This window comes from Phalacrocorax carbo, chromosome 27 (assembly GCF_963921805.1).
Source record: "Phalacrocorax carbo chromosome 27, bPhaCar2.1, whole genome shotgun sequence".
Taxonomy (NCBI): Eukaryota; Metazoa; Chordata; class Aves; order Suliformes; family Phalacrocoracidae; genus Phalacrocorax; species Phalacrocorax carbo.
This window is the reverse complement of record NC_087539.1, coordinates 1,962,994-1,989,316: the sequence shown is the minus strand read 5'-3', so window position 1 is coordinate 1,989,316 and position 26,323 is coordinate 1,962,994. Positions and strand designations below refer to the sequence as shown.

At 47.9% G+C, this 26,323-nt stretch overlaps 2 protein-coding genes across 2 annotated transcripts; both read left to right on the top strand.

Annotated features, from left to right (window-relative positions):
• The first annotated feature begins 4,333 nt into the window (after positions 1–4,333).
• Positions 4,334–8,523, top strand: HOXC9 (homeobox C9). The gene is made up of 2 exons (XM_064474475.1): positions 4,334–5,337; positions 7,344–8,523. Exons 1-2 carry the CDS (start codon positions 4,776–4,778, stop codon positions 7,586–7,588), a joined length of 807 nt encoding a protein of 268 aa, XP_064330545.1. The 5' UTR covers positions 4,334–4,775; the 3' UTR covers positions 7,589–8,523.
• Positions 8,524–14,512: 5,989 nt separating this feature from the next.
• HOXC8 (homeobox C8) lies at positions 14,513–19,526 on the top strand. The gene is made up of 2 exons (XM_064474477.1): positions 14,513–15,685; positions 17,726–19,526. Exons 1-2 carry the CDS (start codon positions 15,250–15,252, stop codon positions 18,016–18,018), a joined length of 729 nt encoding a protein of 242 aa, XP_064330547.1. The 5' UTR covers positions 14,513–15,249; the 3' UTR covers positions 18,019–19,526.
• Positions 19,527–26,323: the final 6,797 nt, after the last annotated feature.

The window sequence follows — 26,323 nt, the reverse complement described above, 5'->3', positions numbered from 1 at the left end:
AGGGGAAGCCCCTATAACCTGCAATCGCGCTGCTGCAAGATTCACGGACGGTATTTGGCCTGAAATTAATCTTTCCCCATATTTATTTACTTTAAGAGGCGATCCTGGAATAAACAGAGGCATCTGGGGGATGAGGAAATATTTTGCAACCCCTTCACAGCGTCTGCTTTAGAGTCATTCAATCTATTGTGTACAAATTTTTTCCCCCCTCTTCTTTTCTTTTTTTTTTTTTTTTTAAGGAAAGGAGGGGTGAAGAAGGAACAAAAGAGAGGGAGAAAGAACTTGGGCAGGCAAAAGAGAAGAGGAAGGGAATGGAAAAGGACAAAGGGGGGGGGGAATAAAAAAGGGGGAACTTTATCCCGGGTTCAGGCTGAAATTGCAGGCGGGGAGTGGGAGTTGGGGCTGGCTGGAGGGTTACTTTCGTTTCGCTCCTGGAGGGATATGAAGCCAGCACCGCCCTTCCCTGCTCCTCCAAAGCAGGGGCTGGAGGTGTGCAGCGGGGCCGGGGGGGGCCGAGGGGGGGAAAGGAGCGGAGAAAACACCGATTTCTTTTTTAATCCGAACTTGACAGTGTTAATTGAACCGAGGGAAAGCGGGGGAATGCGGATGGGGATTTCCCCCCCCCCCCTTCTCCTCCGTTTGTCTGCCTGTCAAGGGGGGCGCGGTGCCGGCTCATCCCCAGGCCCCGGGGCTGCCGCAGCTCCCCCCACCCCCGCTCCCGGGACGGCTCCGGGGCTGCCCCGCTGCGAGCCCCGGGCTCCGGCCGCCCAGCCCCGGGGTGCCCCGGCGGGCAGCAGCGCCGCAGCCCCTCTCCGGAGGGAAGGGCTGCTGGTGGTCCTCGGGCCTGGAGCTGCGGCAGGGAAAGGGGGGGACACCCCCACACGCAGACCCCCCCCCCGGTAATTCCCGGGGACCGCAGGCTGCCTTTTACTCACCCTCACTTTTTGTAAGCAAAAATATAAATTAATAAAAAAAATTAAAAAGCAAGAAAACCCCTATAAGGCAGGGTCACCTCAGCAGCAGGCAGGCTGCCCAATAGTTGGGTTTTTTCTTTTTTTTTCCCCTTCCTCCCTCTTCTGCCTTTTTTTTTTTTTTTTTATTAGGGTTATTTTTTTGTCTCCGTTCCTTCCAATCAGGGGAGAATTTCTCAAAGCGAAACCAAAAGATTTGGAAGTGGGGAAAGAGCCTGGCTGCGCGCACAGGGCAGGGAAGGGATGCAGCTCGGGCTGAGCACACACAGCACTTGCAGGGAGCTGGGCGAACATGGGAAGCGGTTGGCTCCGAAAAGGTGTCAGAAGTCAGCTAGCCAGGACAGTGCTCAGACAAAGGCTTGATTTTCTGTAACCTCCTAATTTGCGACTCGATTTTCTTTGTTGAATTATTATATTTTTTTTTCTCCGCCAGGGCAAAAAAAAAACACACCAAAAAAACCCAGAATATAAACACTCATGCAGCTTGTGGGCTGCTGGTGTTAGTTTTGCTCAGTGCAATTAAGTTTCTTTGCCCTGCAGATTCAAGAAGGGAGGTGAGAGGAAAAGATATTGGTCTGCCTGGAAGGGATGTGATAGTTCACCATCATTTCAGACGAGGTAATCTCCCATTAAACGAGTACCGAAGCTTTTGTGGAGGCATAGGAATCTAGCTGGAGCGTGCATAAAAGCTGCGAGATAACCTTGTAGCTGCTGAATTCAATAGCAAGGCGTGTTTTAATTCCAGTCCGGATATTTGCTTGGAGACACTGCTACTGAAAAGAAGAATATTTCAGGATATTGCTTTATCTGCCCTGCACTCTGCGAGGACTTTATTCACATAACTTTGCATTCATCCATGGGGATGGTTTCATGTCGAGATAAGCGTGAAAGGACAATATTTTATGGGGGTTCACATCGTGTTACATTTTATGGGGGTTCACATCGTGTTACGGGATTCTGCAGCAAAGAAAACGTTCTCTTAAACCGTGTCTTTAGTCTTAAGCCGTGTCTTTAGTCTTAAACCGTGTCTTTAGTTTGCTTTAAGGTGAAGTGTCTCCGTCTCTGCTTTGTACTGCTTAATTCTCAGAGACCAGCAGCCCCTGAATGAGAGGGGTTTGTATTACAAACGCTACCGTAGTTTTTATTTAAGATCCCACAACACGGGGAGTGACTAATTCCGTGGGCAGCAGGTTTCCGTGCAAATAAAAGAAACCTTTGCCAGAAACGTTTGCCTTTGTGTAACACCAACATACACCATCCACGACTCATTTAGTGACCTTGCCTGCTTGCATTAAGGTTACAAAAACTGCTGCTACTTATTAGAACTGCGTGGCTTTGGTGATTTCTGCTCGTTTTGCGGTTCGCCTGTGGTGTATTCTGACACTATCTTTGTGGTTTTCTCCCCCCCCCTCCCCGGAAAACCTCCCCACTGACTCTGCTTTTCAGTGCCTCTCTCCCTCTGCATGCTCAGTCCTTCCTTTCTCTCTCCCTCCTTCCCTCTCTGCCTTTTTTCTTTCTCCCCTTCTGCACATACGTCTGCAGGCAACCCTGCTTTTGTAAGGATTCTCTTTAAAATATTCCACCAAAGTAGAAAAGCCAAGCTGCTTTTTCCCCTCCACATGTCACAGCCCACTATATTAACAGCCCGGCAGAGTAAGTATTTTTAAAATGGGAATAGATAAAAGAATGATGAGTATATATATTTTTTTATTTTTTTTTCCCCGCGAACATAAAAATAACCGTCATTGGAGACTGGTGATTGACAGATAAATTGGGCTCGATAAAGGCCAAAGAAGACATTCTGCTCCTGCAGGAATATTTCCCTTTAAGGGCTCACATAAAGCAGGGGACTTAAAACGGATTGAGGAATAAATTCTGGGGTGGGGGGAGCGAGTCGAGGACTTTTCGAACTGGGAAAATCCGGAGTCCCTTGACAAACACCCCCCGTCATATTTTCATTTTGAAGCCTTTCCTATTTTTCGAGAGGGAAATCCTATTTCTACCAGCAGCGAGGGCAGCCTTGTGATTCTTTCTTTTATTTATTTTTTTTTTCTCGAGCCCTGTGAATTGAGGTACAGGATTTTATCCTGGCTCAGCTGAGGGGGGTAAGTTTGGAGGGGCTGAGGAGGGGGGTGGTGGTCTCCTGGCAGCATCACTCCTTGCCTGTTTATCCCTGAATCTGCCTTAATCTCTTTCCCCCTCCTGCTCGCATTTCCCATGCAACTTACTGAGGAGCAAAAATAAAGCTAACACTAATAATTGCCGAGGTTTCTGCCGTGTCCGTCCGTGGGACTCGCGCAGACTGGACATAACGCCTGTCACTGGTGAATGCTGCATCACCGGAGGCACCCTGCCCACCCCCCTCGCCTGCCTGCCTCTCCCACGGAGGAACCCCCGCCGCCTCCTGAGCCCACACTTTGCCGCCTTCTTGCAAATTTTGACCATTTTCCCCCAGCCCTAGAAAAGCCGAGGTGATGGAGAGCCCTGCAGAGCCCAGGCGACCCCCTGGTTTGGGGGAGGTTCGGTTTCTTTAAAAAAAATCACGAGAGGCTATTTTTGCTTAGGAATCTTATTTTTTTTTTTCCAGAGAAATCTCCTCACTCCCTTCTTTCAGAGTCCAATGGGCGTGAGCTATTTACCTACCTGTCTTTCCTTACAAAGGAAAGGTTATTCTCTCAAAGTGCAGGCAGGCTATCAGCGATTTTTTAATGCTCCCAACTCCTTCAATCGATTTGGTGCAAAAAGAAAAAGTTTCCAGGCGTTAACAACAACAAGAAAAAAAAAAAAAAAGAAAAAATTAAGAAAAAATAAAACCAAGCATGTGCCCAACACACATTGTTGCTTCCTCCTGCTACGCGAAAGCTCTCTCGTCCTCAGCTACATGGCTGAAACTCAGTCCTACGGTTTTATTTAATGAACGACACATTTATGAACAATCAAATGATCCTCGTAAAAATTTTATTGAAGGACATAAAAACATCCACGACTACTTGCCGAATAATGCAGCCTTTCACTGCAAAAGCTCAGTCTTTCCCCCCCCCCCTTTTTTTTTTTGGCGGGGGGGGCTGGTGCTATTATTATTTCCCCTCCTCTTTGCAAAGATGCTCCTCGCATGATATATATATTATTATTTTTTTTTTCCTCCTGAAGACACTTATTTCTCAAAGCAGGACTAGATGTGCCTGTGCCCCACAGATTTCTCAGCTGCTGAGCAGCCTGGCGAGGAGACAGCGCTGCAAAAGATGACAAAAGCCCCCTTTGCTTTTAGGTTAAAAGCTTCTCCCCCCCCCAGCTCCTTTCTCCAAGTGGGGAGCCCACCTCCACCACACTTCTCCCCTCTCCCCTTCCCACCGATATTCAATTTAACGTATCCATTAGAGGCTAGAAGCTGCAGAAGCAAAGGACAGAGACAAATTACGTCAAGAAATAGTTCCTGGACTACCTTCCACAATTACCTTCCACCTTCCTCAGCACCAGGGCAAATCTCCCCCCCCCCAGCCCGCGGGCAGAGCATCCCCCGGCTGAGGACCGGCCGAGCCTCCCTCCTCCCCATCTCCGCCCCCATTTCCATCAGTTTTAGGAAAAGCCGGATGGCGTTATTAAAAAAAAAAAAAAAAAAGAAGGGAAAAAAAAAAAAGAAAAAAAAAAGACCTGCGGATTGATCCACGCTATATTTTTGGGTAAATACAATCACGTGAGGGCGGGCAGCCAATGGCACACTGGGAAAGGCTGAAAAAATAATTACCTGCCCTGATTGTTCTATGAGAAGATAAAAAGTACACATACAGTTCATACAATAATCTTATGAATGTAAAAGAGGGGGGAACCATGTCGGCTTCTGGCCCCATAAGCAACTACTATGTTGACTCCTTGATAAGCCACGAGAACGAAGAGCTCTTGGCCTCCAGGTTCCCCAGCTCTGCCTCCCACCCGGCTGCTGCCCGACCGTCAGGATTAGTCCCGGACTGTGCCGACTTTCCGTCCTGCAGTTTCGCCCCCAAGCCGGCCGTTTTTACCACCTCCTGGGCTCCCGTCCACTCCCAATCCTCCGTGGGCTACCACCCCTACGCCCCCCAGGCACCCGTGGGGGCCGAGCCCAGGTACATGCGGACTTGGCTGGAGCCCCTCGCCGGGGCCGTCTCCTTCCCGGCCTTCGCCCCCGGTGCTCGCCCCTACGGCCTGAAGCCCGACGCCTTCCCCGGGCGGCGGGGGGAGTGCGGCCCCGCCGACGGCCGCGGCTACGCGGACTACATGTACGCGGCTCCGGGGGAGCTGAGAGACAGAGCAGCGCAGACAATTCCTTCCCCGGAGTCCGAAGCCATCGCTTCCAGCAAACACAAAGAAGAAAAGCACGAATTAGACCCTAGTAAGTCGAAGTCATTCTTGTTTACGACCGGGGAGGCATTACGGCTTCCAGGACCCTACTCAATAAAATGAAATTACCTTAGAGAGCCCGACCCTAAAACTCCAGATACGCAGGAAGATCTGGGGGTTTGAGCGAGTCCGCCTAGCAGAGCCGGAGAGCGAATATCTGTACTTTGTTTGGGCTCTTTAGTCTTTTTTTTTTCTTTCTTTCTTTTTTTTTTTCTTTTTCCTTTTTTTTTTTTTCGCAAGGGGAAGGAGGGGGGGGCTTTTGGCTTCTTTGATCAAATATTCATCACCTTCCACCGGGGGGAATTAAACCGAAAAAAAAAAACCCAACAACAAAAAAAAGCAAAATAGAGAAGGAGAGTGCGTGTGTGAGAGGGAGCGAGAGGGGGGTAGGCAGAGGGAGAAGCCTCTTCGCTTTCAAATATTTCCACTTTCAAAGAACAAGGAAGAGTTGTAGCTGGCTGGAAGTGAACGTATTGATGTGGGGTTTTTTTTTGGGGGGGGGGAGGGGAGGGGAAAGGCATATCTCTGGGTAAACGCAGAGGTGTCTCTTTATCTATTTTAAAAATCAATAAAAGCTCCACCGGTGCAATTATTCATAAAATGCTCCAACACGTGGGAATAAATGAAAAGGTGGGTGCCCTGGGCGGGGGGCCGGGGGTGGGGGTGCGTGGAGGGGAGAAGCAAGGAGGAAAATTGGGCTTGTAAAGGGATAAACGAAGCGTGTGGAGGAAGCTGAGGGCAAAAGGCAGCGAGCGCAGGACATTGGACCATACACTTGAAGAAACATCTCCTGCAGCCCAAGTGAGAGAGGGAAGGGGGGAAAAAAACCTTTAAAAACCCCAATCCAGCCATCAGGAAACCCGGAAGGTCTTGGGGGCAGGAGTCAGGTAACGGCCATCATCATCCTCACCTCCAGCCTGCAGCGCAGGGGAGCCTGGAGCCCAGCTCTGCGGAGGGGAGCGGCTCCTGGGGGGGTGAGGCAGGAGCTCAGCTCAGCCTCCGGGATTTAACACACAGGAAAAAAAAAAAAACAAACCCAAACAACGCCAAAACCACCCCAAAACCCAACCCCTCCCGCAGGGGAGCTCAGCTCCGGCGGGGGGACGGTGCGGGTCCACCCGCGGGGGTACCGCACGCCTCCTCGGCCGAGCCCGGGGTTTGGTGGGACACCCCCCCCCTCCCCGGCCTATGATGCGGGCGATTTCCGAGCGATAAAGCCGGGTGTCAGCAGATGGGAGCAGCTCGGTATCTCGCTCTCGATCTGCAAAGGTGCTCACACCTCTATTTATGACAGGCGGGCCGGTGCCAGGCACCCTCGTGATAAAAATAAGTCGAGGAATCAGGGGGTGAAAGTCCCCCTTGGCTGGCAGGCAGCTGCCTAAACCGGGCAGGGGGAAACCCTTCCCCAAGGAAGGGGGCGGTGGGTTCGCTCCCCTGGCCAAGGCGGGCCGTGGCAGCAGCGTGGAAGGTCCTTTAGGAGAGGGGAAAAGGGGGGTGGAGGGGGTGGGAAAAAAAAAAAAAGCCAATTTCTGGGAGCCAGTGGGACACGTCGCGTGTCATCCTTAAGATATTAAAAAAACAAACTCGGCTTTCCAGGTCTGGGAAAGCTTCTAGGGAAAGTATTGGAGAGCTGAGGTTGTAAAAAGAGTTTATGGGCCTATGAAATGGTGGGAATTTTGACTTTTTATGACTATGTTCTTAGATTACTGCTACTAGCAGTCATGTGGATAATTATTATTTTAAACCCATTGCTACAGTTTTATTTACTGAAACTTTTATGTGAGAACAGCAGCAAAAGAAAAGGAAATGACCCCTCCAAAATAAACAGATTAAACTCTTCTGAAGGTCACTTAAAATATTTAGGTAAGATCTGCTAATTAAACAGGTTTCTTGCTATAGATACAGCAGGGCGTGGAGGGGGGGAGGGAAGAGAGGCCAGCTGTATACACTGATTTTTTTCCCCCCCCAAAAAATATGTAAAAAAATCTTCTTTCTCAGACAATCCCGTCGCAAATTGGATTCATGCGCGCTCCACGAGGAAGAAAAGATGTCCTTACACAAAGTATCAGACCCTGGAACTGGAAAAAGAGTTTTTATTCAATATGTACCTTACACGGGACCGGAGGTACGAAGTAGCCAGAGTCCTTAATCTCACTGAACGCCAAGTCAAAATCTGGTTTCAGAACAGGCGAATGAAAATGAAGAAAATGAATAAAGAAAAAACCGATAAAGAACAGCAATAAAGTTGGCAAAGTCCAGTCAATGAGAAACGAGGGTGGAGAGAAAAAAAAAAAAGAAAAAAAAGAGGAAAAAAAAAAAAGAGGCTGTTTTTGGGGGTTGAAATGTTTCTGACTTTGAATGTGCGGATGAATGTTTAGCATTAGAGGCAAACACAGCAAGCGTTTTGGGACACGAGTCTTTTCTAAAATGCAACTAAATAAAAGAAAGATGTTTGGGGGGTTTGTTTTCTCTTCCTTTCTTCTTCCTTGTTTTTTTTTTTTTTTTTTTGTTATATTTTGTCCTCCTCGGAAAACAAACACAAGAAGTACTTGAATTTTTAAATTTTTTTTTTAGTATTTTATTTCATAAATTAAACTTATCCAGTATTTTTATTTTTTAATTCCGCGAGCTCGTGAGTGAATATTTTGTACAAAAGAGAGGAAAAAGAGACACACACAAAAAAAAAAAAGGAAAAAAAAAAAAGACTGAAGGGAATATGGCTCAATGATGTTCTGTCATGGTGTTGAACGTTTCTGCTGTACTTATTTGTGTATTTTATTCTCGTCTCAGAACCGTTCTGTAATATTGTTATGTTCGCTATTGTAGAGCAGCTCTATGTAAATATACCTAACGTCACGGGAAAGAAAAAAAAAAAACAAGAAAAATCAAGAAAAAAAAATCCACAAAACCTTCAGTATTTAGGTGTCTTTTTTATTTCAAGCCCTTTGCAGAGGAGCAGCCCCGGGCTTTGCCAGGCGGTGCCGGTGCCGGTGCCTCGGCGGGGCGGACCCGAGCATCCCCCGCAGCCGAGAGGGGAGCGGAGATTTCTGCTTCCTTCCCCAGCACTTCCCTATTCCACAGTACCGTAATAAAAATTTAAAAAAAAAAAAAAAAGGCGCTGAGGTAAGGGTTATATGTGCCATCAATTTTTAGATTGGGATAATTAATTGTACTAATTTATGACCCCAGGCAATCGAAGGATATGTAAAAAGCCTAAATATGGATGCTGGGAATAGAGGAGCTGGCAAAGGCATCCGCTCTCTGCCATCCACTCAGGGGGAGCCTTATCGATGGGTTGCCAAAACTTGGGGGTGGGGAGGTGGGGGGGGGGAGCTGCTGGGAGTGCTCCTGCTCGCAAGACAGCCCAGGAGGAGGGGGAAATAAAAATAATAAAAATAATAAAAATAAACATCTGGCGTGGAGAAGGGCTGGGGGGAAAGAAAGAGCAGGGGAATAAAAGAAAGAAATGTGTGGCGGCGATGCGGCAGCCGGCAAATTTTCGGGTTTAAAGGGGAAAAAATAAATAAAGGCAGACCCCCCCCACCTCATTTCGTCCTACAAGGGGGAGATTTAAAAAAAAAAAAAGGGGGGGGGGGGGGAAAGGGTTGTTGGCTGCGGAAAGGTCAAACCCCGCCGTGCTGCCAGGGCGAGCTGGGGCTGGGGCTGCGGCGGCTTGTGCGGAGGCGAGAAAAGCCGCTGCCCACAGCGCCTGGAGCCGGGCTTTATCAATGGCTCCTTCTCTGGGCGCTTTCCAGGCTGCTGAATGAGAAACAAGAGGCAGGAGATTGTATAAAAAATGAGCAGCGAGGGATGTTTAATCATAAAAACTTGTTATAGGTCCCTTTCTTTAATGAAATGAGTGGAGCAGCGTTTTAATCTTTCTGATCAAAACCAGATCAGGCGAGCGAGATACGTTTGTCGCCCTCGTCCCAGTTCCTCCGAAATAAAAAGATCTGGAAGCGATTACTTCTGCTGATCTCATAAAATATCGCTCTTTAATATTTCTTGCTGAAGCATTTGGAGGTTTCTTTTCCTTCCCCTGATTTGTGTCCTCGCTTTTAAAGCGGGCTCTATTTTTGTCACCGGCGGGGGACAGGCGCACCGCGCTCTGTCAGCGGAGGCATCCCTGGAGCAGGGGAAGCTAAAAAGCCCTTTTACAATCCCAGTTTTGTGCTAGGTCTGTTTGGGGAAGAAAAAAAAAAACACCCCAACCTTAACGAGCGCAATGAAATGGTCAGGTTAGAAAACATTTTAGCAGAGCGGAAGATTTATGGACCAAAAAAAAAAAAAAAAAGAGAAGAAGAGGAGGAAGGGGGAAAGCTTTCCACCTAAGTCATGTCATTTTATTTTTTAAAATTATTATTATTATTATTATTATTATTATTATTTTCTTTCCCGTCTGCTTCTCTCCCTTCTTTCATCCCGCTTCAAATAAAGAATAAAATCCTGCAGGGTCGGGAAGCGGCTCGCCCATGGTCTCTTTGCGAGAGGGGAGAAATCACCCCCGGGTTTATCGTTATTAATTAGGAGAAAAACCAAACAAACCGAGAAAAAAAAAATCGCCACCATCATTTGGACGGGACTTTGGAGGCAGTTTCGGGGCTTGTCAGGAGCGTTTAGCGATGTTGAATGCCATGATGTATGGAAGTTCATTTTGTCCCCCCTTTTCATTCAAGCGGATCTCATTTCCAGTGCGACCACAGCCTGCTCCCTCCCCCTGCCCCCCCTTCCCTCCCCAGCCCCCCCTCCCTCCCCAGCTCCCCCTGTCCCTCCCCAGCTCCCCCCTCTCCCTCCCCAGCTCCCCCTGTCCCTCCCCAGCTCCCCCCCTCCCTCCCCATCCCCTCTGCCCCCCCTCCCCAGCCCCTCTCCCCCCTCCCCAGCCCCTCTCCCTCCCTGCAGCCCCCACCTCCCCGGCCAGACCCCCGTTAGAGCCGGCGGGCAGCGGAGGAGATGCCCCTTTGTCTCCACCGAGCTGCTGGTTGGGGCTTTCTTTTGTTGGTGGTTGGGTTGGGTTAAAATCCTGCCGCAGTTTTAGTTCATGTGCAAGGCCCCCGGTATCCTCAGCTCCCCCCCCACCCCCCCCCGCCTTCCCAGTCCCCCGGTGAAGGGTTACACCAGTTATAAAATGCCATTTGGCCCTGCTGGGAGGCTGCGCTGGTGCGGCTCAGCCATTGAATTTCTCCTCCACCGCAGGCAGAAAGAAAAAGAAAAAAAAAAAAAAAAGCCAAAATCCACCCCAGTGTGGCTCAAAATAAATAATAATAATTTAAAAAAAAAATAAATAGGCGGCTTGCACCCAGCAGCACACCCTGTGGCCAGCCTTTCCCCGGATTAATGTATCAAAATGCTCCAATTTCGGCATTCTTTGACATATGGCGCGTGTGTGCAGACGCATACTGATACAGCTATTGTGTGCCGGCGCTTGGGAGCATGGACAGGCGTTTGTGCCCGGGGAGAGATGCGCTTGCAGCCCTCGGAGGGGAAAAAAATTATATATATTTATATATTTATATATAAAAAAGGGGGTATATGTGGTTCTGGGGGTGTTTTTTTCGGTCGGGTGCGGGGTGTGTGCGCGCCTGGTCTCAAATCTGCCCTTTTGTAAGGCACACAAAACCGACAGGACCCTACAGCTGTCCATAGGTACATTTCCGCAGCCAAAAAAAAAAAAAAAAGAAGAAGAAGAAAAAAAAAATGCCACTTTTACAACTCTGTTTGTCTCCCTGCTATGCGGGGCTGAATAGGAGCGAACAAAACAGGACCCTAGATCTGGCTAGACGTCTGGCTTTAATTGCTTTATGGTTTAAATAAGGTGGGTGCTCTTCTCTTTGAAACCGGATTATTGGAATGTTTTGTCTACAAGCTACAAACAACAGACCCCCCTCGGATGAGGGGAGGTTAAAAACAAAATAAAAAAAAAAAAAAAAAGAAGGAGAAAATCAACCCCCAAGTCGAAGCCAAAACTGATAAAAGGGGGAGGGGGGGAGGGGGGGTGGCACATCTGGTGGGTTTGCTCGGTCCCGCGGGCGTGTGCTGGGGTTTTTTAGGTATTTTTATGGGTGAGAAAAGGGGGAAATGGGGAAAAAAAAAAGGGGGGGGGAGGCGGAAATGGCTTTTTCCAAAAATCCGGCCCCCCCACTCGAGTGCTCCTGCGGTGGGGCCGCACCGGCCTGCGCTGCTGGGGGGGTGCCCCCCTTCCCCCCCCCAGCCCCGGCAGCGGTAGGGGATTATCGGTTATAACGCACCGCCCGGTAACCGGCGGGGTCCCGTCCGTCTGTCCGTCCCGTGTCTGTGTGTGCGCCCCCCCCCGCGGCGCTGCGCCCCTCCGCGGCCGCGAGATGGCGCTGTTGCCCAATGTTAGCGCGGGGCCGCGCGCAGCGGGGAGCGCCCCGCGCCCCCGGCGCCTCCGCGCCCGCGGAAGCGGCTCCGCGCCCGGGGCTGGGAAGGGGCGGGGGGGTGGGGAGGATGAGGAGCTGCCTGACTTCACCCCGCACCCTGCTGAAAACCCCCATAACCCCTTTATTATTATTATTATTTTGTAGTGTATTCCCCCCCCCCCCCCCGCCCCGCCCGCGGAGCGCGCAGCAGCGCTCAGGGCTGACATCTGACGGCGCGGGGAGCGCATCAATGCCTAAAAATGCTTGCACGGAGAAATCGCCGATTTGGAAGCGGTTGTGGGCTTGGTTTTTTGCCTTTTTTTTCCTCCCTTTATTTACGCACGTCACGTATCTCTCCAAAGCCTCCTCATTTTGGGGTGGGGAAGGAGGGAATGACATTTTTCAGTGAAGGTCAGGGCAAAGGGTGGGGGGGGGGGGGGGCGGGAATATAAAATAAACTCCGTGAGGGTACAACGAAACACCTAAAAATACAACCACAGCGATAAAGCTATATTCAAGCGCAGGCACCCGCAAAGCACATCACACACCCCCCACCCACCCATCCCCGCACCTAAACACGGCCAAAAGAGTAAAGACAAAGAGCAGCACTTTCCCCAGACACTAAATGTCAAGATATTTTACTTAAAAAGAAGCGGGCGATGGCATATACCCCATTTAATGAAATCTGGAAGGGGGTGGTGGGTCCTTTCTTCCGCAGCCACTGAAGGCAAACATTTATTCCCCAGCCTAAGGTACGATGTTGAGAGACTCGCTGCACCTTTGCTCGCTGCATCCAAGGATAACGACTGGAAAAATGCAGCAGCTTTTCCCAATCCCAGCCCCAACTGCCCAGATCTGACAACTTTATACATATATGTGTGTATATATATAGCATTTTTTTTTGCACTTTAATTTGCAGGGCTGCCTTTACTGCATGGGCAGGCACCGGGATTTTAGAAGTAGAAATGCTATTGATTAGAGGAGGAAAATGGTCACCGCGACTATTTGCTCTTCATTAAGGACCCTCTGTCCCTAGTTGCTCTTTTCTTCAGTTTTTTGGGGGGTTTCTCTAGGGAAGGGGCAATCTGGGGAAGGGGAGATGAGGCGGGTGAGCTCTTCTGTAAAAATGAATATCATCATCGTGCCGTCCTTGAGATTATTCGGGTATGAAGACTATTTCTCCCCAGAAAACGTAGCTTAATATTTAAAAATATTGTCACAATAGCCGCTGGAAAATCCACTGTTCTCCTGCGTAGTTCATTGTCTGCCCCGGGGAAGAAAAACCCACCGCGTGTAGCCTTTCTGAATGGAAAAAATACCCCCTGGCTTGATGGAAATCTAATAAAGGTGGGCTGGGTGGCTACTGGGTCTCTTCCTCTTCTTGGGAAGGTGTCTGCAAAAAATAAAAATTAAAAAAAAAGGGGGGGAAAAAATAGAGTTTCACCCTCCCCGGAGGTTTGAGCCACCCCGTGCCTCAAAAAAATCGAGAATGTGACCTTTGCTGGGCAGAAAAACACACCTCAAAACAGCTTGCGAAGGGTTGCTGAGACGGTATTTTTCTCCCTCCACACTTGAAATCGGTCAGAGTCACCCAGGTCTCTTCTGAAAATAATTAGGCTGCGCTTTTCTTTTCTTTTGTTGGTTTTGGGGTAGAAGAACATGAGGGAAAGATTTGAAGGTCTGTAGACTTTGGAGGGAAACACAGGCACTGTTAATAACGCTATGTCATATAGTGGCTTTGGTATATTTTTGCGGCTCTCCAGAAAATATTCATTTGCAAAGTGTTGGTGTCGTATGTGTCGTCGTGTCCCCCCCCTCCTTCTCCCCCCGAAAAATTAACACGAATCCTGGTGGTTTGATGTGATTTCTTTTTTTTTTTTTAATGAGCTGAGTTCCTTCATGCAGTCATAAAAATGAAGTGTCCGAAGCGAAAGGTTGCAGCGAGCGGTCACTCACAGCGCAAAAAGTGGGGGCTCGGGGCACAAATACCCCTCGCAATAGGAAAATAGGGGGGGAAATCGCTACATCGGAGAGCGAAACAATAATTTTAAAAGCTCGATGGTTATTTTTTACAGACATGCACAAAAGGGAGTACATACTTTCTGTCTCACTTTGCCTCTCTTTCGTCCAAAAGTAGCTCTCTTTAAGCAATGGTTTACTTTATTCCCTTGGAAAGACGCTTCCCTGTTATTTCCAGCCGTGGATTTTCAGTGGTTGGTTTGAAAGGAAGCAATGGGGGGGGGGGGGGAGAAAAAAAATAATAAATAACTCCCCATAATTTTCTGCCTTTATTTTCTTTAAAGAAGGACAGCAAGGAGCAGCCAATCAATACGGAGACGCTTCCCTCACCCGCTCGCTCCCGTTTTGCTTTTGTTTGCTTGTTTGATTCCAATCTTCCAACCACCATCACCACAATAACAATAACACACGCGCCCCCCCCCCCCGAAAAAAAAAAAAAAGAGGCAAAACCAAGGAAAAGAAACAACAACAAAAAAGAGGAAACCTGGGCTCAGCGACTCCGACCACACCAGCCCCCCCCCCCCTCTTTCTGCCCCCCTCTAGGTGGGACCAAACCCACCCTCGCAGCCCCCCCCGAACCCCAACACAATGACACCAACACCGGGGGCGCCCCCACCATCCTCCCTGGCAAAGGGGTGACCCCATGGGGAGGGGGGGGCGAGGCTGAGCACTAGGATAAGCTCCCCCCGGATTTCTTTTTTTTGGGGGGGGGGTGACGGGGAGGGCAAGGGGGGGCTGCTTGGGCTCCCTTTACCTGTTGAGGTTACCTAGGCTGACCTCCCAGCGCATGTATTTGCTGCCATCAGTGAAGAGGCTGCTGCTGGGAAAAAAAAAAAGGGGGGGGTGGATATTAATGCGCACCTTCACCCTCCTCCAGTCATTAGGTGTGGGTGCCCCCCCTCTCCGGAGGGGTGGGGGGGTGTGTCCCGGCATACACCACCTTTTCTCCTTTTCTCCATCAACACCAAACCCCCCCCCCGCATCGTTTCCCCCCACCCAACACACACACACACCCCCCCCAAAAAATAAAAAAAAAAGCGCCCCAAAACGCTGTCGTTTGGCTGGCGGGCTGGCTGAGCGTGGCGGAGGGATGTGTACATATCGCGTGTGAGGGGAGAGAGGAGGGAAAAAAAAAAAAAGAAGAAAAAAAAAAAAAAAAAGCCACACCACCGGGATTTTGAGGAATTTGCCTGTGGTGTTAAAGGGAAGGAGCAGAGTTACAGAGAAATTGAGAGAGAGAGCTCTACCTACCGACAGATTACAAGAGAAGTCAAGAGCACCGAGAACCAACCGTACAGACACACAGAGGCACCATGAAACGCCTTTGAGATCGCATTAAAAAAAAAAAAAAAAAAAAAAGCCACTAAAAAGCAGGACTTGAGACAGTCCAGGGACAATCTCGCACTAATCTAGAATTAAAGCCGTCTTTTTTTTTTTTTTTTGCCTTTTTTTCCTTTTTTTCTCTTTTTTTTTTTTTTTTTTTTTTTTTTTTTTTGCATGCGAGGGTCATGAGTTCCTACTTTGTAAATCCTCTCTTTTCCAAGTACAAAGGCGGTGAATCGCTGGAGCCAACTTACTACGACTGCAGATTTCCACAAAGTGTTAGCAGGAGCCATGCTCTCGTGTATGGTCCGGGCACTACTGCTCCCACCTTCCAGCACCCTTCACACCACGTCCAAGAGTTTTTCCACCACGGAACCTCCAGCATCTCCAACTCTGGATACCAGCAAAACCCATGCGCCTTGGCGTGTCACGGAGACGCTTCTAAATTCTATGGATATGAAGCTCTACCGAGGCAATCGCTTTATGGTGCTCAGCAAGAGACGACTGTTGTACAATATCCTGACTGTAAATCGTCTTCCAACAGTAACTCTAGCGAGGGACAAGGGCATTTAAATCAAAATTCGTCTCCCAGTCTCATGTTCCCATGGATGAGACCTCACGGTTAGGACCTTTTTTTCCTCCTCCTTAAATGTTTTCCTTTATTTTTCTCTCTCTTTCTCTCTCTCCCTCTCTCTCCCCTCTCCCTCTCTCTGTCTGTCTGTCTATCTATATATATATGTATGCATATACAAGCACAAACATACGTAGAAGCTATATAAACATGCACATACACACGTATGCATACATATATATCTCTATGTAAAAATATAAATATAAGAGGTTAAAAATAGAAATATAAGAGGCGTAGCTGTAAAAATATGAAAGAAATGAGCAGCTTTGTGCTAATGTTTCTTCTTTTTAGGCAGACCTTTGAAAGCAAACAAGACAGCAGTTACTAGAGAGCCAGCAAGGTGATTCCCTGCGAAAGGCTTAAATCACAATAAAGTAAAACTTGTTTTTTATTGCTTGCCTTGAGGATAGGCAATAAGATACAGCTCCCACGAGGTTATTTGCATGTTGATAATACACTGCTCTTTAAAATGTCATATAGCCTTTCATAACCGCTGGGAGACGAAGCCTGAAAGGTGGGAACTTGTATAAGTATTACTAATTACTTTACATCTGTTTCTTAAAGCCTAGAGATAAAAGTTTAAACAGAAAAGGAAACTTAGCTCAGAGCTATGGGGTGGGGTGGAGGAGAACAGGCTGCTGTCCTGGGTTAAAAAAAAAAAAAGAAGGGGGTGGGAAATTCAAAATAATTTGGGCTGAATGGAACTTCGCTCATGTGAAGTCCAGATAATTGCACAGAAAGCGAAATACTTCAAAGTACAAGTTTCCCCCACCTAAGGACCAAGGTTGTCTAGAAGCCTTGTTAATTCAAACCATGTGAAGGTTAGTGTTAATTTTCAGGACAATCAGAGCCCCCAAGTTTTGCCCCCGACCCCCAGCAAAATTTAACAACAACAAGAAAAAAAATAAATAGAGGAAATATAGAAGGGAGTTGTGGCTAATGTGGAGAGGATGTGGCCCAGAGGCTGGGAGAGAGACGCAGAGGAAAACACGTTATTTATCTAAGCTTTGACCTAGAGGTAGTCTCAAGGATGCAATCATTTCAAACTGGGGCTTTTTCTTTTTTTCCTTTTTTTTTTTTTTTTTCAAATAGATTGTTTTTCTCATTAGGAAAGGACCGTCCAGAAGGAAGTGCAGGGGCTCAGCTGCACATCCCTCCGTCCTCTTGCTTTCTTTTTTGGCTATTGCTGCAAATGTCCACCTCGAGTTGTTTTTTTAATACAATCTCTGTGTTTGCACAGGCAAATCTCCGTCTCTGCCTGTGTGTGCTCCACAGCCACACAGCCCTGCCCGAAAGGAGAGCGAGAGGGGGTTTGGTGGGGAATTCCAGTTCTCAGGGCGTAAATACAAGCAAATAGGAGGACCCTGAGCCTGTATTTTGGGGAACAACGTTTGGGAAAGGAAAGGAGAGTTGGGCATTTTAAAGAAAGGAAGGAAAGAGAGAGAAAGAGGGAAAGAAAGAGGGAAAGAGAGACAGAGAGTGAGAAAGAAAGGAAGGAATAAAAGAAAGAAGGAAGGAAGGAGAGAAAGGAAGAAAGAAAGAAAGAAGGAAAGAGAAAAGAAGAAAGCAAAGGAATGGGGAGAAGGAGAAAGGCTGGAGAGGTTTTTATGATGAACAATGCACCATTCATAGGAGAATCTATATTATATTTTTTTATCAAATGGAGCTGCCCACCAGGACTCACCATCCAGAATCACCTTTTAGGAAACTGGAAAGGTCTCTTTTGTGAATGAGCTTGACACACACCTCCCTGCACCCAGCCAAGCAGCCAGAGCTGAACACTCCCCAGCAAGAGCCAGGGCAGGGCTCCTCTCAAGATGAACAGCAATATCAGCCCTGCGGTTATTAATAATAACCCAGCGACTTGCCTTTAGTGCCTTTAATATGCGAAGGGTTGAAAGGGGCTTTTTTTGGGGGGGGGGGGCCAGCAGTTTCCCTAGGAAAATTGAGGCGAGGGGGGCCGAGGGGGGGGGAGCAGAGCCTCCAAAGGGGGGAGAAATAAGAAGTTATTTGATGTTTGTGTCCTACAGCTCCCGGAAGACGCAGTGGCAGACAAACTTACAGCCGGTACCAGACCCTGGAGTTAGAAAAGGAGTTCCTCTTCAACCCGTATTTGACACGGAAGCGGCGGATTGAGGTCTCTCACGCCCTGGGACTGACCGAGAGACAAGTGAAGATCTGGTTCCAGAACAGGAGGATGAAGTGGAAAAAAGAAAACAATAAAGATAAGCTGCCGGGGGCCAGGGACGAGGAGAAAACGGAAGAAGAAGGGAATGAAGAAGAGGAAAAAGAAGAGGAGGAAAAAGAAGAAAGCAAGGACTGAGTTCTCAGCCCCTTGAAGTCTCGTTTTATGGCAGATGATAAATCGAGATGTTTACGACGGTCATTTGCTTTTATAGAGTATAGAATGGAGAGGCTCACACAGCAGTAACTACCTGTCAAACAGTTGTAGCCTTTTTTATTGTCATAGAAACTTCCCCTACTTCCCCCCCCCCCCCCCCATTTTTTTTAATAGCTGCATTTTTAGTTCAATAAATACATAGTTGGCTTGACTGCAAGAGCAGGGAGGGGAAGGGGGGGAACGCAAAAATTAAATGATCCAGCAAAGCAAACCCACCCCCAACCCCCAGCAGTCCCAAGCCAAGCCTGGAAGCGAATGTCACTGCTCGTCCCCTGCTCCCGCCTGCGAAGCTGCGCACACGGATGGGTGCAGGATTATGTATTTGTTTGAACAGCTTTGACTTTGCCTTTCTTTTTTTTTTTTTTTTTCAATTATTATTTAAAAACAAACAAACAAAAAAGCAGCAGCAGCTTGGTTTTGCCTCTCCCGCCTGACCCCAGGGGAAGTGCGAGGGTGCTTCCAGCTCCCTTAGCCTGTTTGTGTAGTGTCTGTCTATCTGTGGAGATCTCCATTCCTACCAGCCATTTATCAATTCCCTCGGAGGGGCCGTTCCTGCAGCCCCTGCCAGATAAGAAGAGGAGCTTGGAGGGTGAGCATACCTGGTAGCGCCCGCAAACACCCCCCCCCGCCACCCCCCCACCCCCATTTCTATAGGATTGAGGCTTGTATATACCTTGATAGGCCAAAATACGCAACCCAACCCTTCCTTGTTTCTATAGGCGCTGTTTACCCTTTGCCTGTGTGAGCACTCGAAATTCTTCACGTACTACCTAAAGGGAAAACCTGCAATAATTATCAAATCTATTATCAACAAGGGGCTTACAGAACCGAAATTTTACTTGGTCAGAATTTATTTAAGAGAGAGAAAGCTGTGTTTTTGCCCTGATGCAAGCTACTAAGTAGCATAAAATGATAATAAAAAATACAATAAAAAAACCCAACCAACCTTGTATTGTACTTTATCACTACCTATAGAAGGAGTCATGCTTTGAAAGTATTTGTAATGCGGTTTTATTGTCGTTTGTTGCTGCTTATTTTCTTGGAAAAAAAAAATAATAAAAAAAAAAATTCCCAACAACTGAAACTGCCTAGTTGAGAACGCACAGTATTGTATTATTTTATTGTGCTTATAAAGTAGTGTAGAACTAAATTGCACTGAATGTATAGTTATCTATTTGTCTTGACTTATCTGTTAATGCAACATGCTCGAAACAAGAAAAAAAAAAAAGAAGAAAAAATCGTCATTTGTTTTATGTAAAAGCATAGTTCTGCGTGTTCAAACTCTGAATGTAGCAATTACCGCCAGAAAAAAGAAAAAGAAAAAAAAAAAAACACATTTCTGGACACCGTGGATTTGTATTGTATACGTGAGACATTACGTAAATAATAATAATAATAATTAATAATAATAATAATAAAAGATTTTAAAAGGACTGCGTTGCCTACAGTGCTATGTCTCTATTTAAAAGCACCCACGCGTACACATCACCCGGAGTGGGCTCTGACTAATATTTCATCCTTCAAATCATCCTTGGCAGGCTTCAAAAACCAAGGCTCATCTTTATTTGGGGAGGAAATCGGAATATTTTGGCTCAACCACCAGCGGCGGAGGTGGCTCTTGCGGGGAGGGGGGGGGATTCCCCCGTGTCCCCCCCCCCGCCCCCGTCCCCGGCCGGAGCCTGAGCGGGACATTTCACTGCTGCGATGGCAAATGCTCATTAAAAATGACAATGTTGCTGCTAATTGTCTGCCTGAAGCTGTAGGTCCGCCAAAAAAATACTCATAATAATAAAAATAAACTCTTGCGATGACACCGGCGCTGTGGAGTCTCTCTTTGCTGTGGGAAAGGCTGCTTGGCGGGGTGGGAAAAGGGGGGGACAGGGTGCGTGAAGGGGGTGCGGTTGGGTTTTTGCTTCTCCCAGCTGGGAAGTGCCATTGCGAAGAGCTGGAAAAAAGGGGGGGGGGGGGGGGGAACCCCCAAACCTGGTTCTGCCTGGCTCTGGGGGTGCAGAAACACCCCCCCCTCCCGCTCCTTGCTGGGGCCGGGCCGGCCGCGGGCGGGAGGTGCCGTCCCCCCCATTGCGGGGTTTCTGGGTGCTCGCAGCGATGCTTTGGGGGGAGCGGGGAGGTGAGCCCCCAACCTGCCGGGGCCGCGGGCAGCCCGGCCCGGGGGGGGCAACGCGAAGCGGCGCGGGACACGCCGCAAAAATGGGAAGTTGGCAAGAAAGGGCTTGATTTGTTTGCATTTTTTTTTCCCTTCCAGGCGCAAAGTCCCTTTTACTCTTCCCCCCCCCCCCCCCCAAATTCATACCTCCTTCCCCATGGACACCAGCCCGAAAGTAACGCATCTCTTTATTCTACTATTATGGTTGTTGTTGTTGGTTTTATTAGGATTATATTTAATTTTCTTATTTTACCTCATTCTCTTATTTTACCTAATTCTCTTATTTTACCTTATTTTCTTATTTTACCTCATTTTCTTATTTTACCTCATTCTCTTATTTTATTTAATTATCTTCTTTTACCTAATTCTCTTATTTTACCTATTTTTCTTTCTCATCTGATTCTCTTATTTTATCTAATTCTCTTATTTTACCGAATTTTCTTCTCTAACTCCCTTATTTTATCTAATTTTCTTATTTTATCTAATTCTCTCATTTTATTTTCTTTTACTTCCTTTCCTTATTTCACTCCCTTTTATTTCATTTACAACCAAACCTGGCGGCGACGCCTTCAGGTCTCTTTTCCACTTCTCGGATAGGAGATGAACTTTACAATTATTTCTCGAACCACCCGCCCCATTTCGTTGAGCGGAGTCTATTGATCTCTAAAACCGGGTCTATCTTTTTTTTTCTTCTTCTTGTTTTTTCCCCCCCTGCTGATAAATGGACTGCATCATCTCGAGCCCAGGGATGCAGAAGGAGACGGGATGTTTACCCAGATATTGTAGATAAGGGAGCCCAAGGCTCCGCACGCGCAGCCTGATGCGCTGAGCTGTGTCTGGAGGCTCCTCTGTGGGCTTCAGACATTCTTAACCCAAAACCCACCAAGCTTAAAGGATTTAAATGCCTCAGGGCTTGAAATTGCTGGACTCTGCCCAGGAGGGCTGGGGGGAAAGGGAAAAAAAAGAGAAAAAAAAAAAAAAAAAGGAAAAAAAAGGGAGAAATACCGAAGTTGTGCGGCGCGCAGGGGAACGGGACTCGGGTGGGTGCACCCACCCCCACCCCTGCGCCCCTTCTCCCCCCAATTTTTGCAGCGCAATATGCAATGTCAGGGCGGAATGGGGCTGGGGGCGAGGAGGGGACACGCACACACACACACACACACGAAATGCACCGCAAATGGCATCAGCGGGGTCGGATCCTGCCGGGGGACGGGGCTGAGCCCCCGCCCGGGCGCAGCTCCCGTGGGCGCAGCTCCCGTGGGCGCAGCATCCCGACACGGGCGGGTTTCCCCCCCGCTGCGGAGCCTGTAACGCCCTCCTTACCCGGCGTTAATCCCCCAAGAAATACATAAAAAACACCAATAAGGTTTATTCTAGACTTTTCCATGGGCAGGCGCGGAAGGTAAGCGGGTTTATTAGGCATAAAAGAGAGTGGTTTATTCTATCAGGGCTTTTTTTCTCGGGGGTTATTTATCCAGCATTCACAGCAAGGGAGGTTCCCCCCCCTCCTCGTTTGCTGTCATAGGATGGATGTGTGCTCCTTCATTCCAGCGACGGAAAAAATCTGGAGAAATCGGTGAAAATAAAATATTTTCTGTTCTGTTCCTTCCAAAAAATTAAAAAAAAAAAAATCGCGATAAAGGCTTTGCACGGAAAATGCACCGAGGAGGGGGGGGGGAAGGAGAGGGAGAACTTCTCCAAGTGTTTAAAAATAATAATAATAAAAAGAAGAAGCTGCATCCGCACTCTATCCATCATATTTAAATCCCCAAATCTAAGTAGTTTTATCCGAACGAATACTAGAGCCCGACATTTATCTATCAAAAAGGGTCTGGAGTGAAATTATTGAAAGTAGAGCCGCAGCAGTTAGTTTTGGGGTAAATGTTTATGTTCTGTAGTCAACACAAGAGAGTCGCGCCTTCAGATGACATCCAGTTATTTCTGTAATCACTCCATCATTTCAAGAGAAAAAGAGAAGGGACCATTTTATGGGGGAAAGTAATTTGAAAGAAGATTCGCTCTCCGCAAAGTGGCTTATTCAGAAATGATCATAGCTTCGGTATTACTGAAATTAGACTCATCTACCCGCCTGAAGTAAGAAATATCGTCCTATTCCAGGCTTTTTATTAGCCAATCAAATTTCCTTCGGATCTCCATTTGTGATTTGTGAAAAATATAATTCCTCGAAAAGCTGAGTTTGAGCATATTGCTTATTTTCCCTTAATTTATTATTCTAATCACAGCCGCCGCCGCGCCATAATGCAGCCATTAGGCGAAAAAATTCGTTTAGATTTTATACTCCGAAATGGGCACGGATTATATTTGAGAGACAACGAATTTCTCGGGCGTTAAATTTTTTATTTTGCGCGGATGGAGGCGAGAAAGGAGGGAGGGGAGGAAGATGCGCGGGGGCGGAGGTGGGGGAAACTTTGGGAGTTGGATTTGTTTAAAAAAAAAAAAAAAAACAAGAAAAAAAGGCAATTTTGCCCCAATTTATTTTATTTTAGCTCATCCTATTTTTGCCTCCCAGACTTGCCCCCCCTCAAATTCACACCCTCCTCCACGAAAAGGCTAATATCGGGAGAGGGGAGGCGGTTTTAGGGGGGGGGGGGCTGATGGAAGGAGCCAAACGATCTTCCGAAATCCTCCTTCGCAAATGTGCGCCCAGGTTACTTTCTGCCTGCCAGGATCAAAATTTCCTCTCCACATTATGGAATTTATTATCTTGTCCGCTCTCTGGAAAATGGGATCTCCATTGTGCTCGGGAAGCTGTTGTGGTCGTAGTTTCCCCCCTCGTAACTTTTAACTACCTGTTATAAAATTTATTGGTGGTTTGTAAAGTGAATAAAGTAATTTCCCTTCCATCCGGTTGTATTACAACCTTTGTGTTGTTTGGGCAGACAGACACGCATCCAGCCAGGGGGAGAAAAAATAAATAAATTCAAGAGGCAGGGAGCGAGACCCCCCCTCCCCTCCACCTTTTTTTTTTTTTTTTAATTTTTTTCCCAATTAAAATTAAATTAAGGCGCGGAAATACCTGGGGAAAAAAAAGAAAAGAACATTAACGGTGCTGTCCTTGGAAATGCGCGGGTGCGGGGGGAAATTGGTAGGAGAAATTGCGGCAAAATATTGTATCTTCCTGCTTTTTCTGGCTGCAGGAGTGCGGTGCGTGGCCCTGGGAGCTGAAATTTGGAGTTGGTGGTGGGGGAAACCGGGGGGTGGGGGGAAAATTATGTCTAGATCTCTTTTTCCATAAGGAGAAGGGGAGCAGAAAGGCGGCTCCTTGCAGGGTTTCATGCGGAGGAGCCCATCTGAGCGGGCTGGGCTTTGCGGTTGTCTCTTTACACCAGTTGTGGTTCGCCTGGTGCCTCCGAAGCAGGCCTCGACACGGCGGAAAAATGTCGCTCCCTTTCCAAATCGATATTTTCCAGCCGTCTACACGCCCCCCACCCACCCCCCCCCCCGCCCCCCGGCTTGGGGGGAGGAAAAAAAATTTTTTTAAAAAATCAAAGGGCTGAAAAAAAATTTATATATAATAATATCTGTAATAATTCTGCCTTTTATCAAGGGGCGCATCCTCGACGCGGTGGGGTGGTAAAACAAAAGGCGGGGGGGGCCTTGCTTGCGGGGGTGGAATAGCGGGGGGGGGATTGAAGCGGTTTAAACCCGCGCCCGTCGGGGTCCCAGGAGCAGATCCCGCGGCTGGGGCGGGGGGTGTCGGGAATTTAGTGAAGGGGGACGCGAGTTTCTGGGTCAATACCGCGCCTTTGGCTGAAGTTTTGGGGGTAATTCGGGCGGTTCCAGGTGCCCCCCCCCCTCCCCTTCCTCCCTTCCCGGGGTGGGGTTGGGCGCTGCGGGGTGCGCGGGGATGGAGTGGGGCGGGGGGGGGATGGGGAGGGTTTTTTTGGGGTGGGGGGAAGGTGGGGAGGGACATTTTTTGCCCCGGGAAGGTCGCCTTTGCAGCGGACACACCCCTGCCGGGGCTGCGGGGAGAGGGGGGTGCTCCGAAAGAGCCGGTCCCCCCCCATTTTATTTTTTTAATCCCGAGAGTCTCGTCCTTGATTATTAATTAAATGCTTTTAAAATTAACACGCCCTCGTCATTGAAAGTGTTTCTTTTCCAAATCCAGCCTGCTCCATTTTTATCCCTTCTTCTTCGATCTTCCCCTATTCCCCCCCCCAATTAATTACCAACACAGAGACTAATAGCGCTGAAGGCCAAATCTCTTCAGTTAAAAAAAAAAAACACACTGAGAATTAACCCGAGCAGCTAATAATCATCAAATTAAACAGAATTTATCGCTAAAAGTTAAAAAAAAATTTAAGAAATCCACCCTTCCTTATATTAACGCCGTCGGTTAAAAGGTAAAAAAGGGGGAAGAGTGAAAGGGGGGGGCGCAGAGGGGGGAAAAAAAATCCTAATATTAAAGCAGAATTGTATAAACATGGCGACAGACGAGAGCATTTGCACTCGTCACAAAAAAATGCAACGCATTCCTGGTTGTTTGCAGAAAATTTACAGCTGAGCAATAAAAGTTTACGACTGAATCACAAGTTGGATTGGCCACAGGAAGTCATGTGGACTCCATCCATGAACGTGAACTTTTTATTGTGGTTTCTCTTATGACTCTTTCGCAGTAGTCTTTCCTTTAACAGTCCAAGCAGTGCCAGGGGTAGGATGGTATTTTTCCCCCCCTTAATTATTAGCGTGATGATGATGATTTTATTTTTTTTTTTAGCAAAAAAAAAAAATCGAGATTTTTTTTTTTTTTACCCCCCCACCCCCTCCCTCCGCGTCTCCTTGGGGTTGGAATTCTTGGTTGCTTTGGGCATTTTGGCATTAATGAGTTTACTGCTGCGTCTGGTTGCCGCCTCCTATTCCCCACCCCTAGGGGCAAAACGCAATGCATTTCCTTTGCAGGATGCGATGATGAGGGGGCACAAGCAGTTGTAAATACCTTTTTTTTTCCCCCCCCTTTTTTTTTTTTAACCCCCAAAAAAAACAACAACCCAACCCAGAGAGAGACAGATTCCTCCTCCAGCTTCCCCCATCCCTTCCCCAACCAGAGAAGAACTGTTTTGCTTTTGTTTCCATCTTTTTTTCTCCCCCCTTTTTTTTTAAATCTTTTTTTTTCTTTTTTTTTTTTTTTTTAATGTTTCTGTGGAGCTGAGCTGCAGCGTCAGTGGATCAGAAAGAGGGAGAGACAGAGAAAAAAGAGAGAGAGAGTGAGAGAGAGGGAGAGGGGGAGACAGGAGCCTCTGGTAAGTGTTCCCTTATTGGTTAAAATGTGTAACTAATGATCCATAGCCCGGGTGTTAAGGATAATGATGCATCGTTGTGCGAGCGAGGGGTGTAGCTTGGATATGAGGGAAAGCTGCTGCGGGGCGGCAGAAATGCGGTTAATTCGGGGGGGAAAGGGAAAAAAAAAAAAAAAAAAGAGAGGATTTGCTCTTGCTGATGTCATATTGGGGGTGCGGGGAGGCAGGTCGGGGGGCGCCGGGGGATGGGGAGGGGGTGGGGGCGCGTTGGAGGGAGAGGGGAGGGAGGGAAAAAATATAAATACATAGAGATGGAAAAATTAATCCTCCTAACTTTTTCCTTTTTAAAAAAAAAAATAAAATAAATAAATAAGGGGGGGAGCGCATGCGCGGAGGGGCCGGCCCGGCGCAGCGTCCAAGGCTGCTGGTAGTGCCATATTTAATGAGCTGCGCGCTTAATTGTGCGCGCAAGGCCCGGCCTCGCACGCCCATTACCCCCCTCCCCCCACATCCCCAACCCCCCCCCCCCACCCCCCCCCAAATCCACCCACACACCCCCGCCCAAATCCACCCACACCCCCCCCTCCGGGGCCGCCGGCCGCGGCCTGCGCCTCTTCCGCGGGGCTGCGCGGTTCCCTCCCGGGGCAATAATTAATATTAAGCGCGAGGCTGATTAACGATCGACTCTTTGCATCCCGCCAGCTCCTCCTTTTACGTGGCTTTTTGCAACGGGGCGGGTGTAAAGTTCTCCAGAAAAAGGGGGCTTTCATTGAGTTTTCTTAAATTTGATTGAATTTTATTGAAT

What these genes read in the sequence shown, in the direction of transcription:
- HOXC9 (XM_064474475.1), top strand. Translation starts at nt 4,776, where the DNA reads ATGAATGTAAAAGAGGGGGGAACCATGTCGGCTTCTGGCCCCATAAGC. An exon ending in AAAGCACGAATTAGACCCTA is followed by an intron (nt 5,338 to 7,343) that starts GTAAGTCGAAGT and finishes CTTCTTTCTCAG; the next exon opens with ACAATCCCGTCGCAAATTGG.
- HOXC8 (XM_064474477.1), top strand. Translation starts at nt 15,250, where the DNA reads ATGAGTTCCTACTTTGTAAATCCTCTCTTTTCCAAGTACAAAGGCGGT. An exon ending in CCCATGGATGAGACCTCACG is followed by an intron (nt 15,686 to 17,725) that starts GTTAGGACCTTT and finishes TGTGTCCTACAG; the next exon opens with CTCCCGGAAGACGCAGTGGC.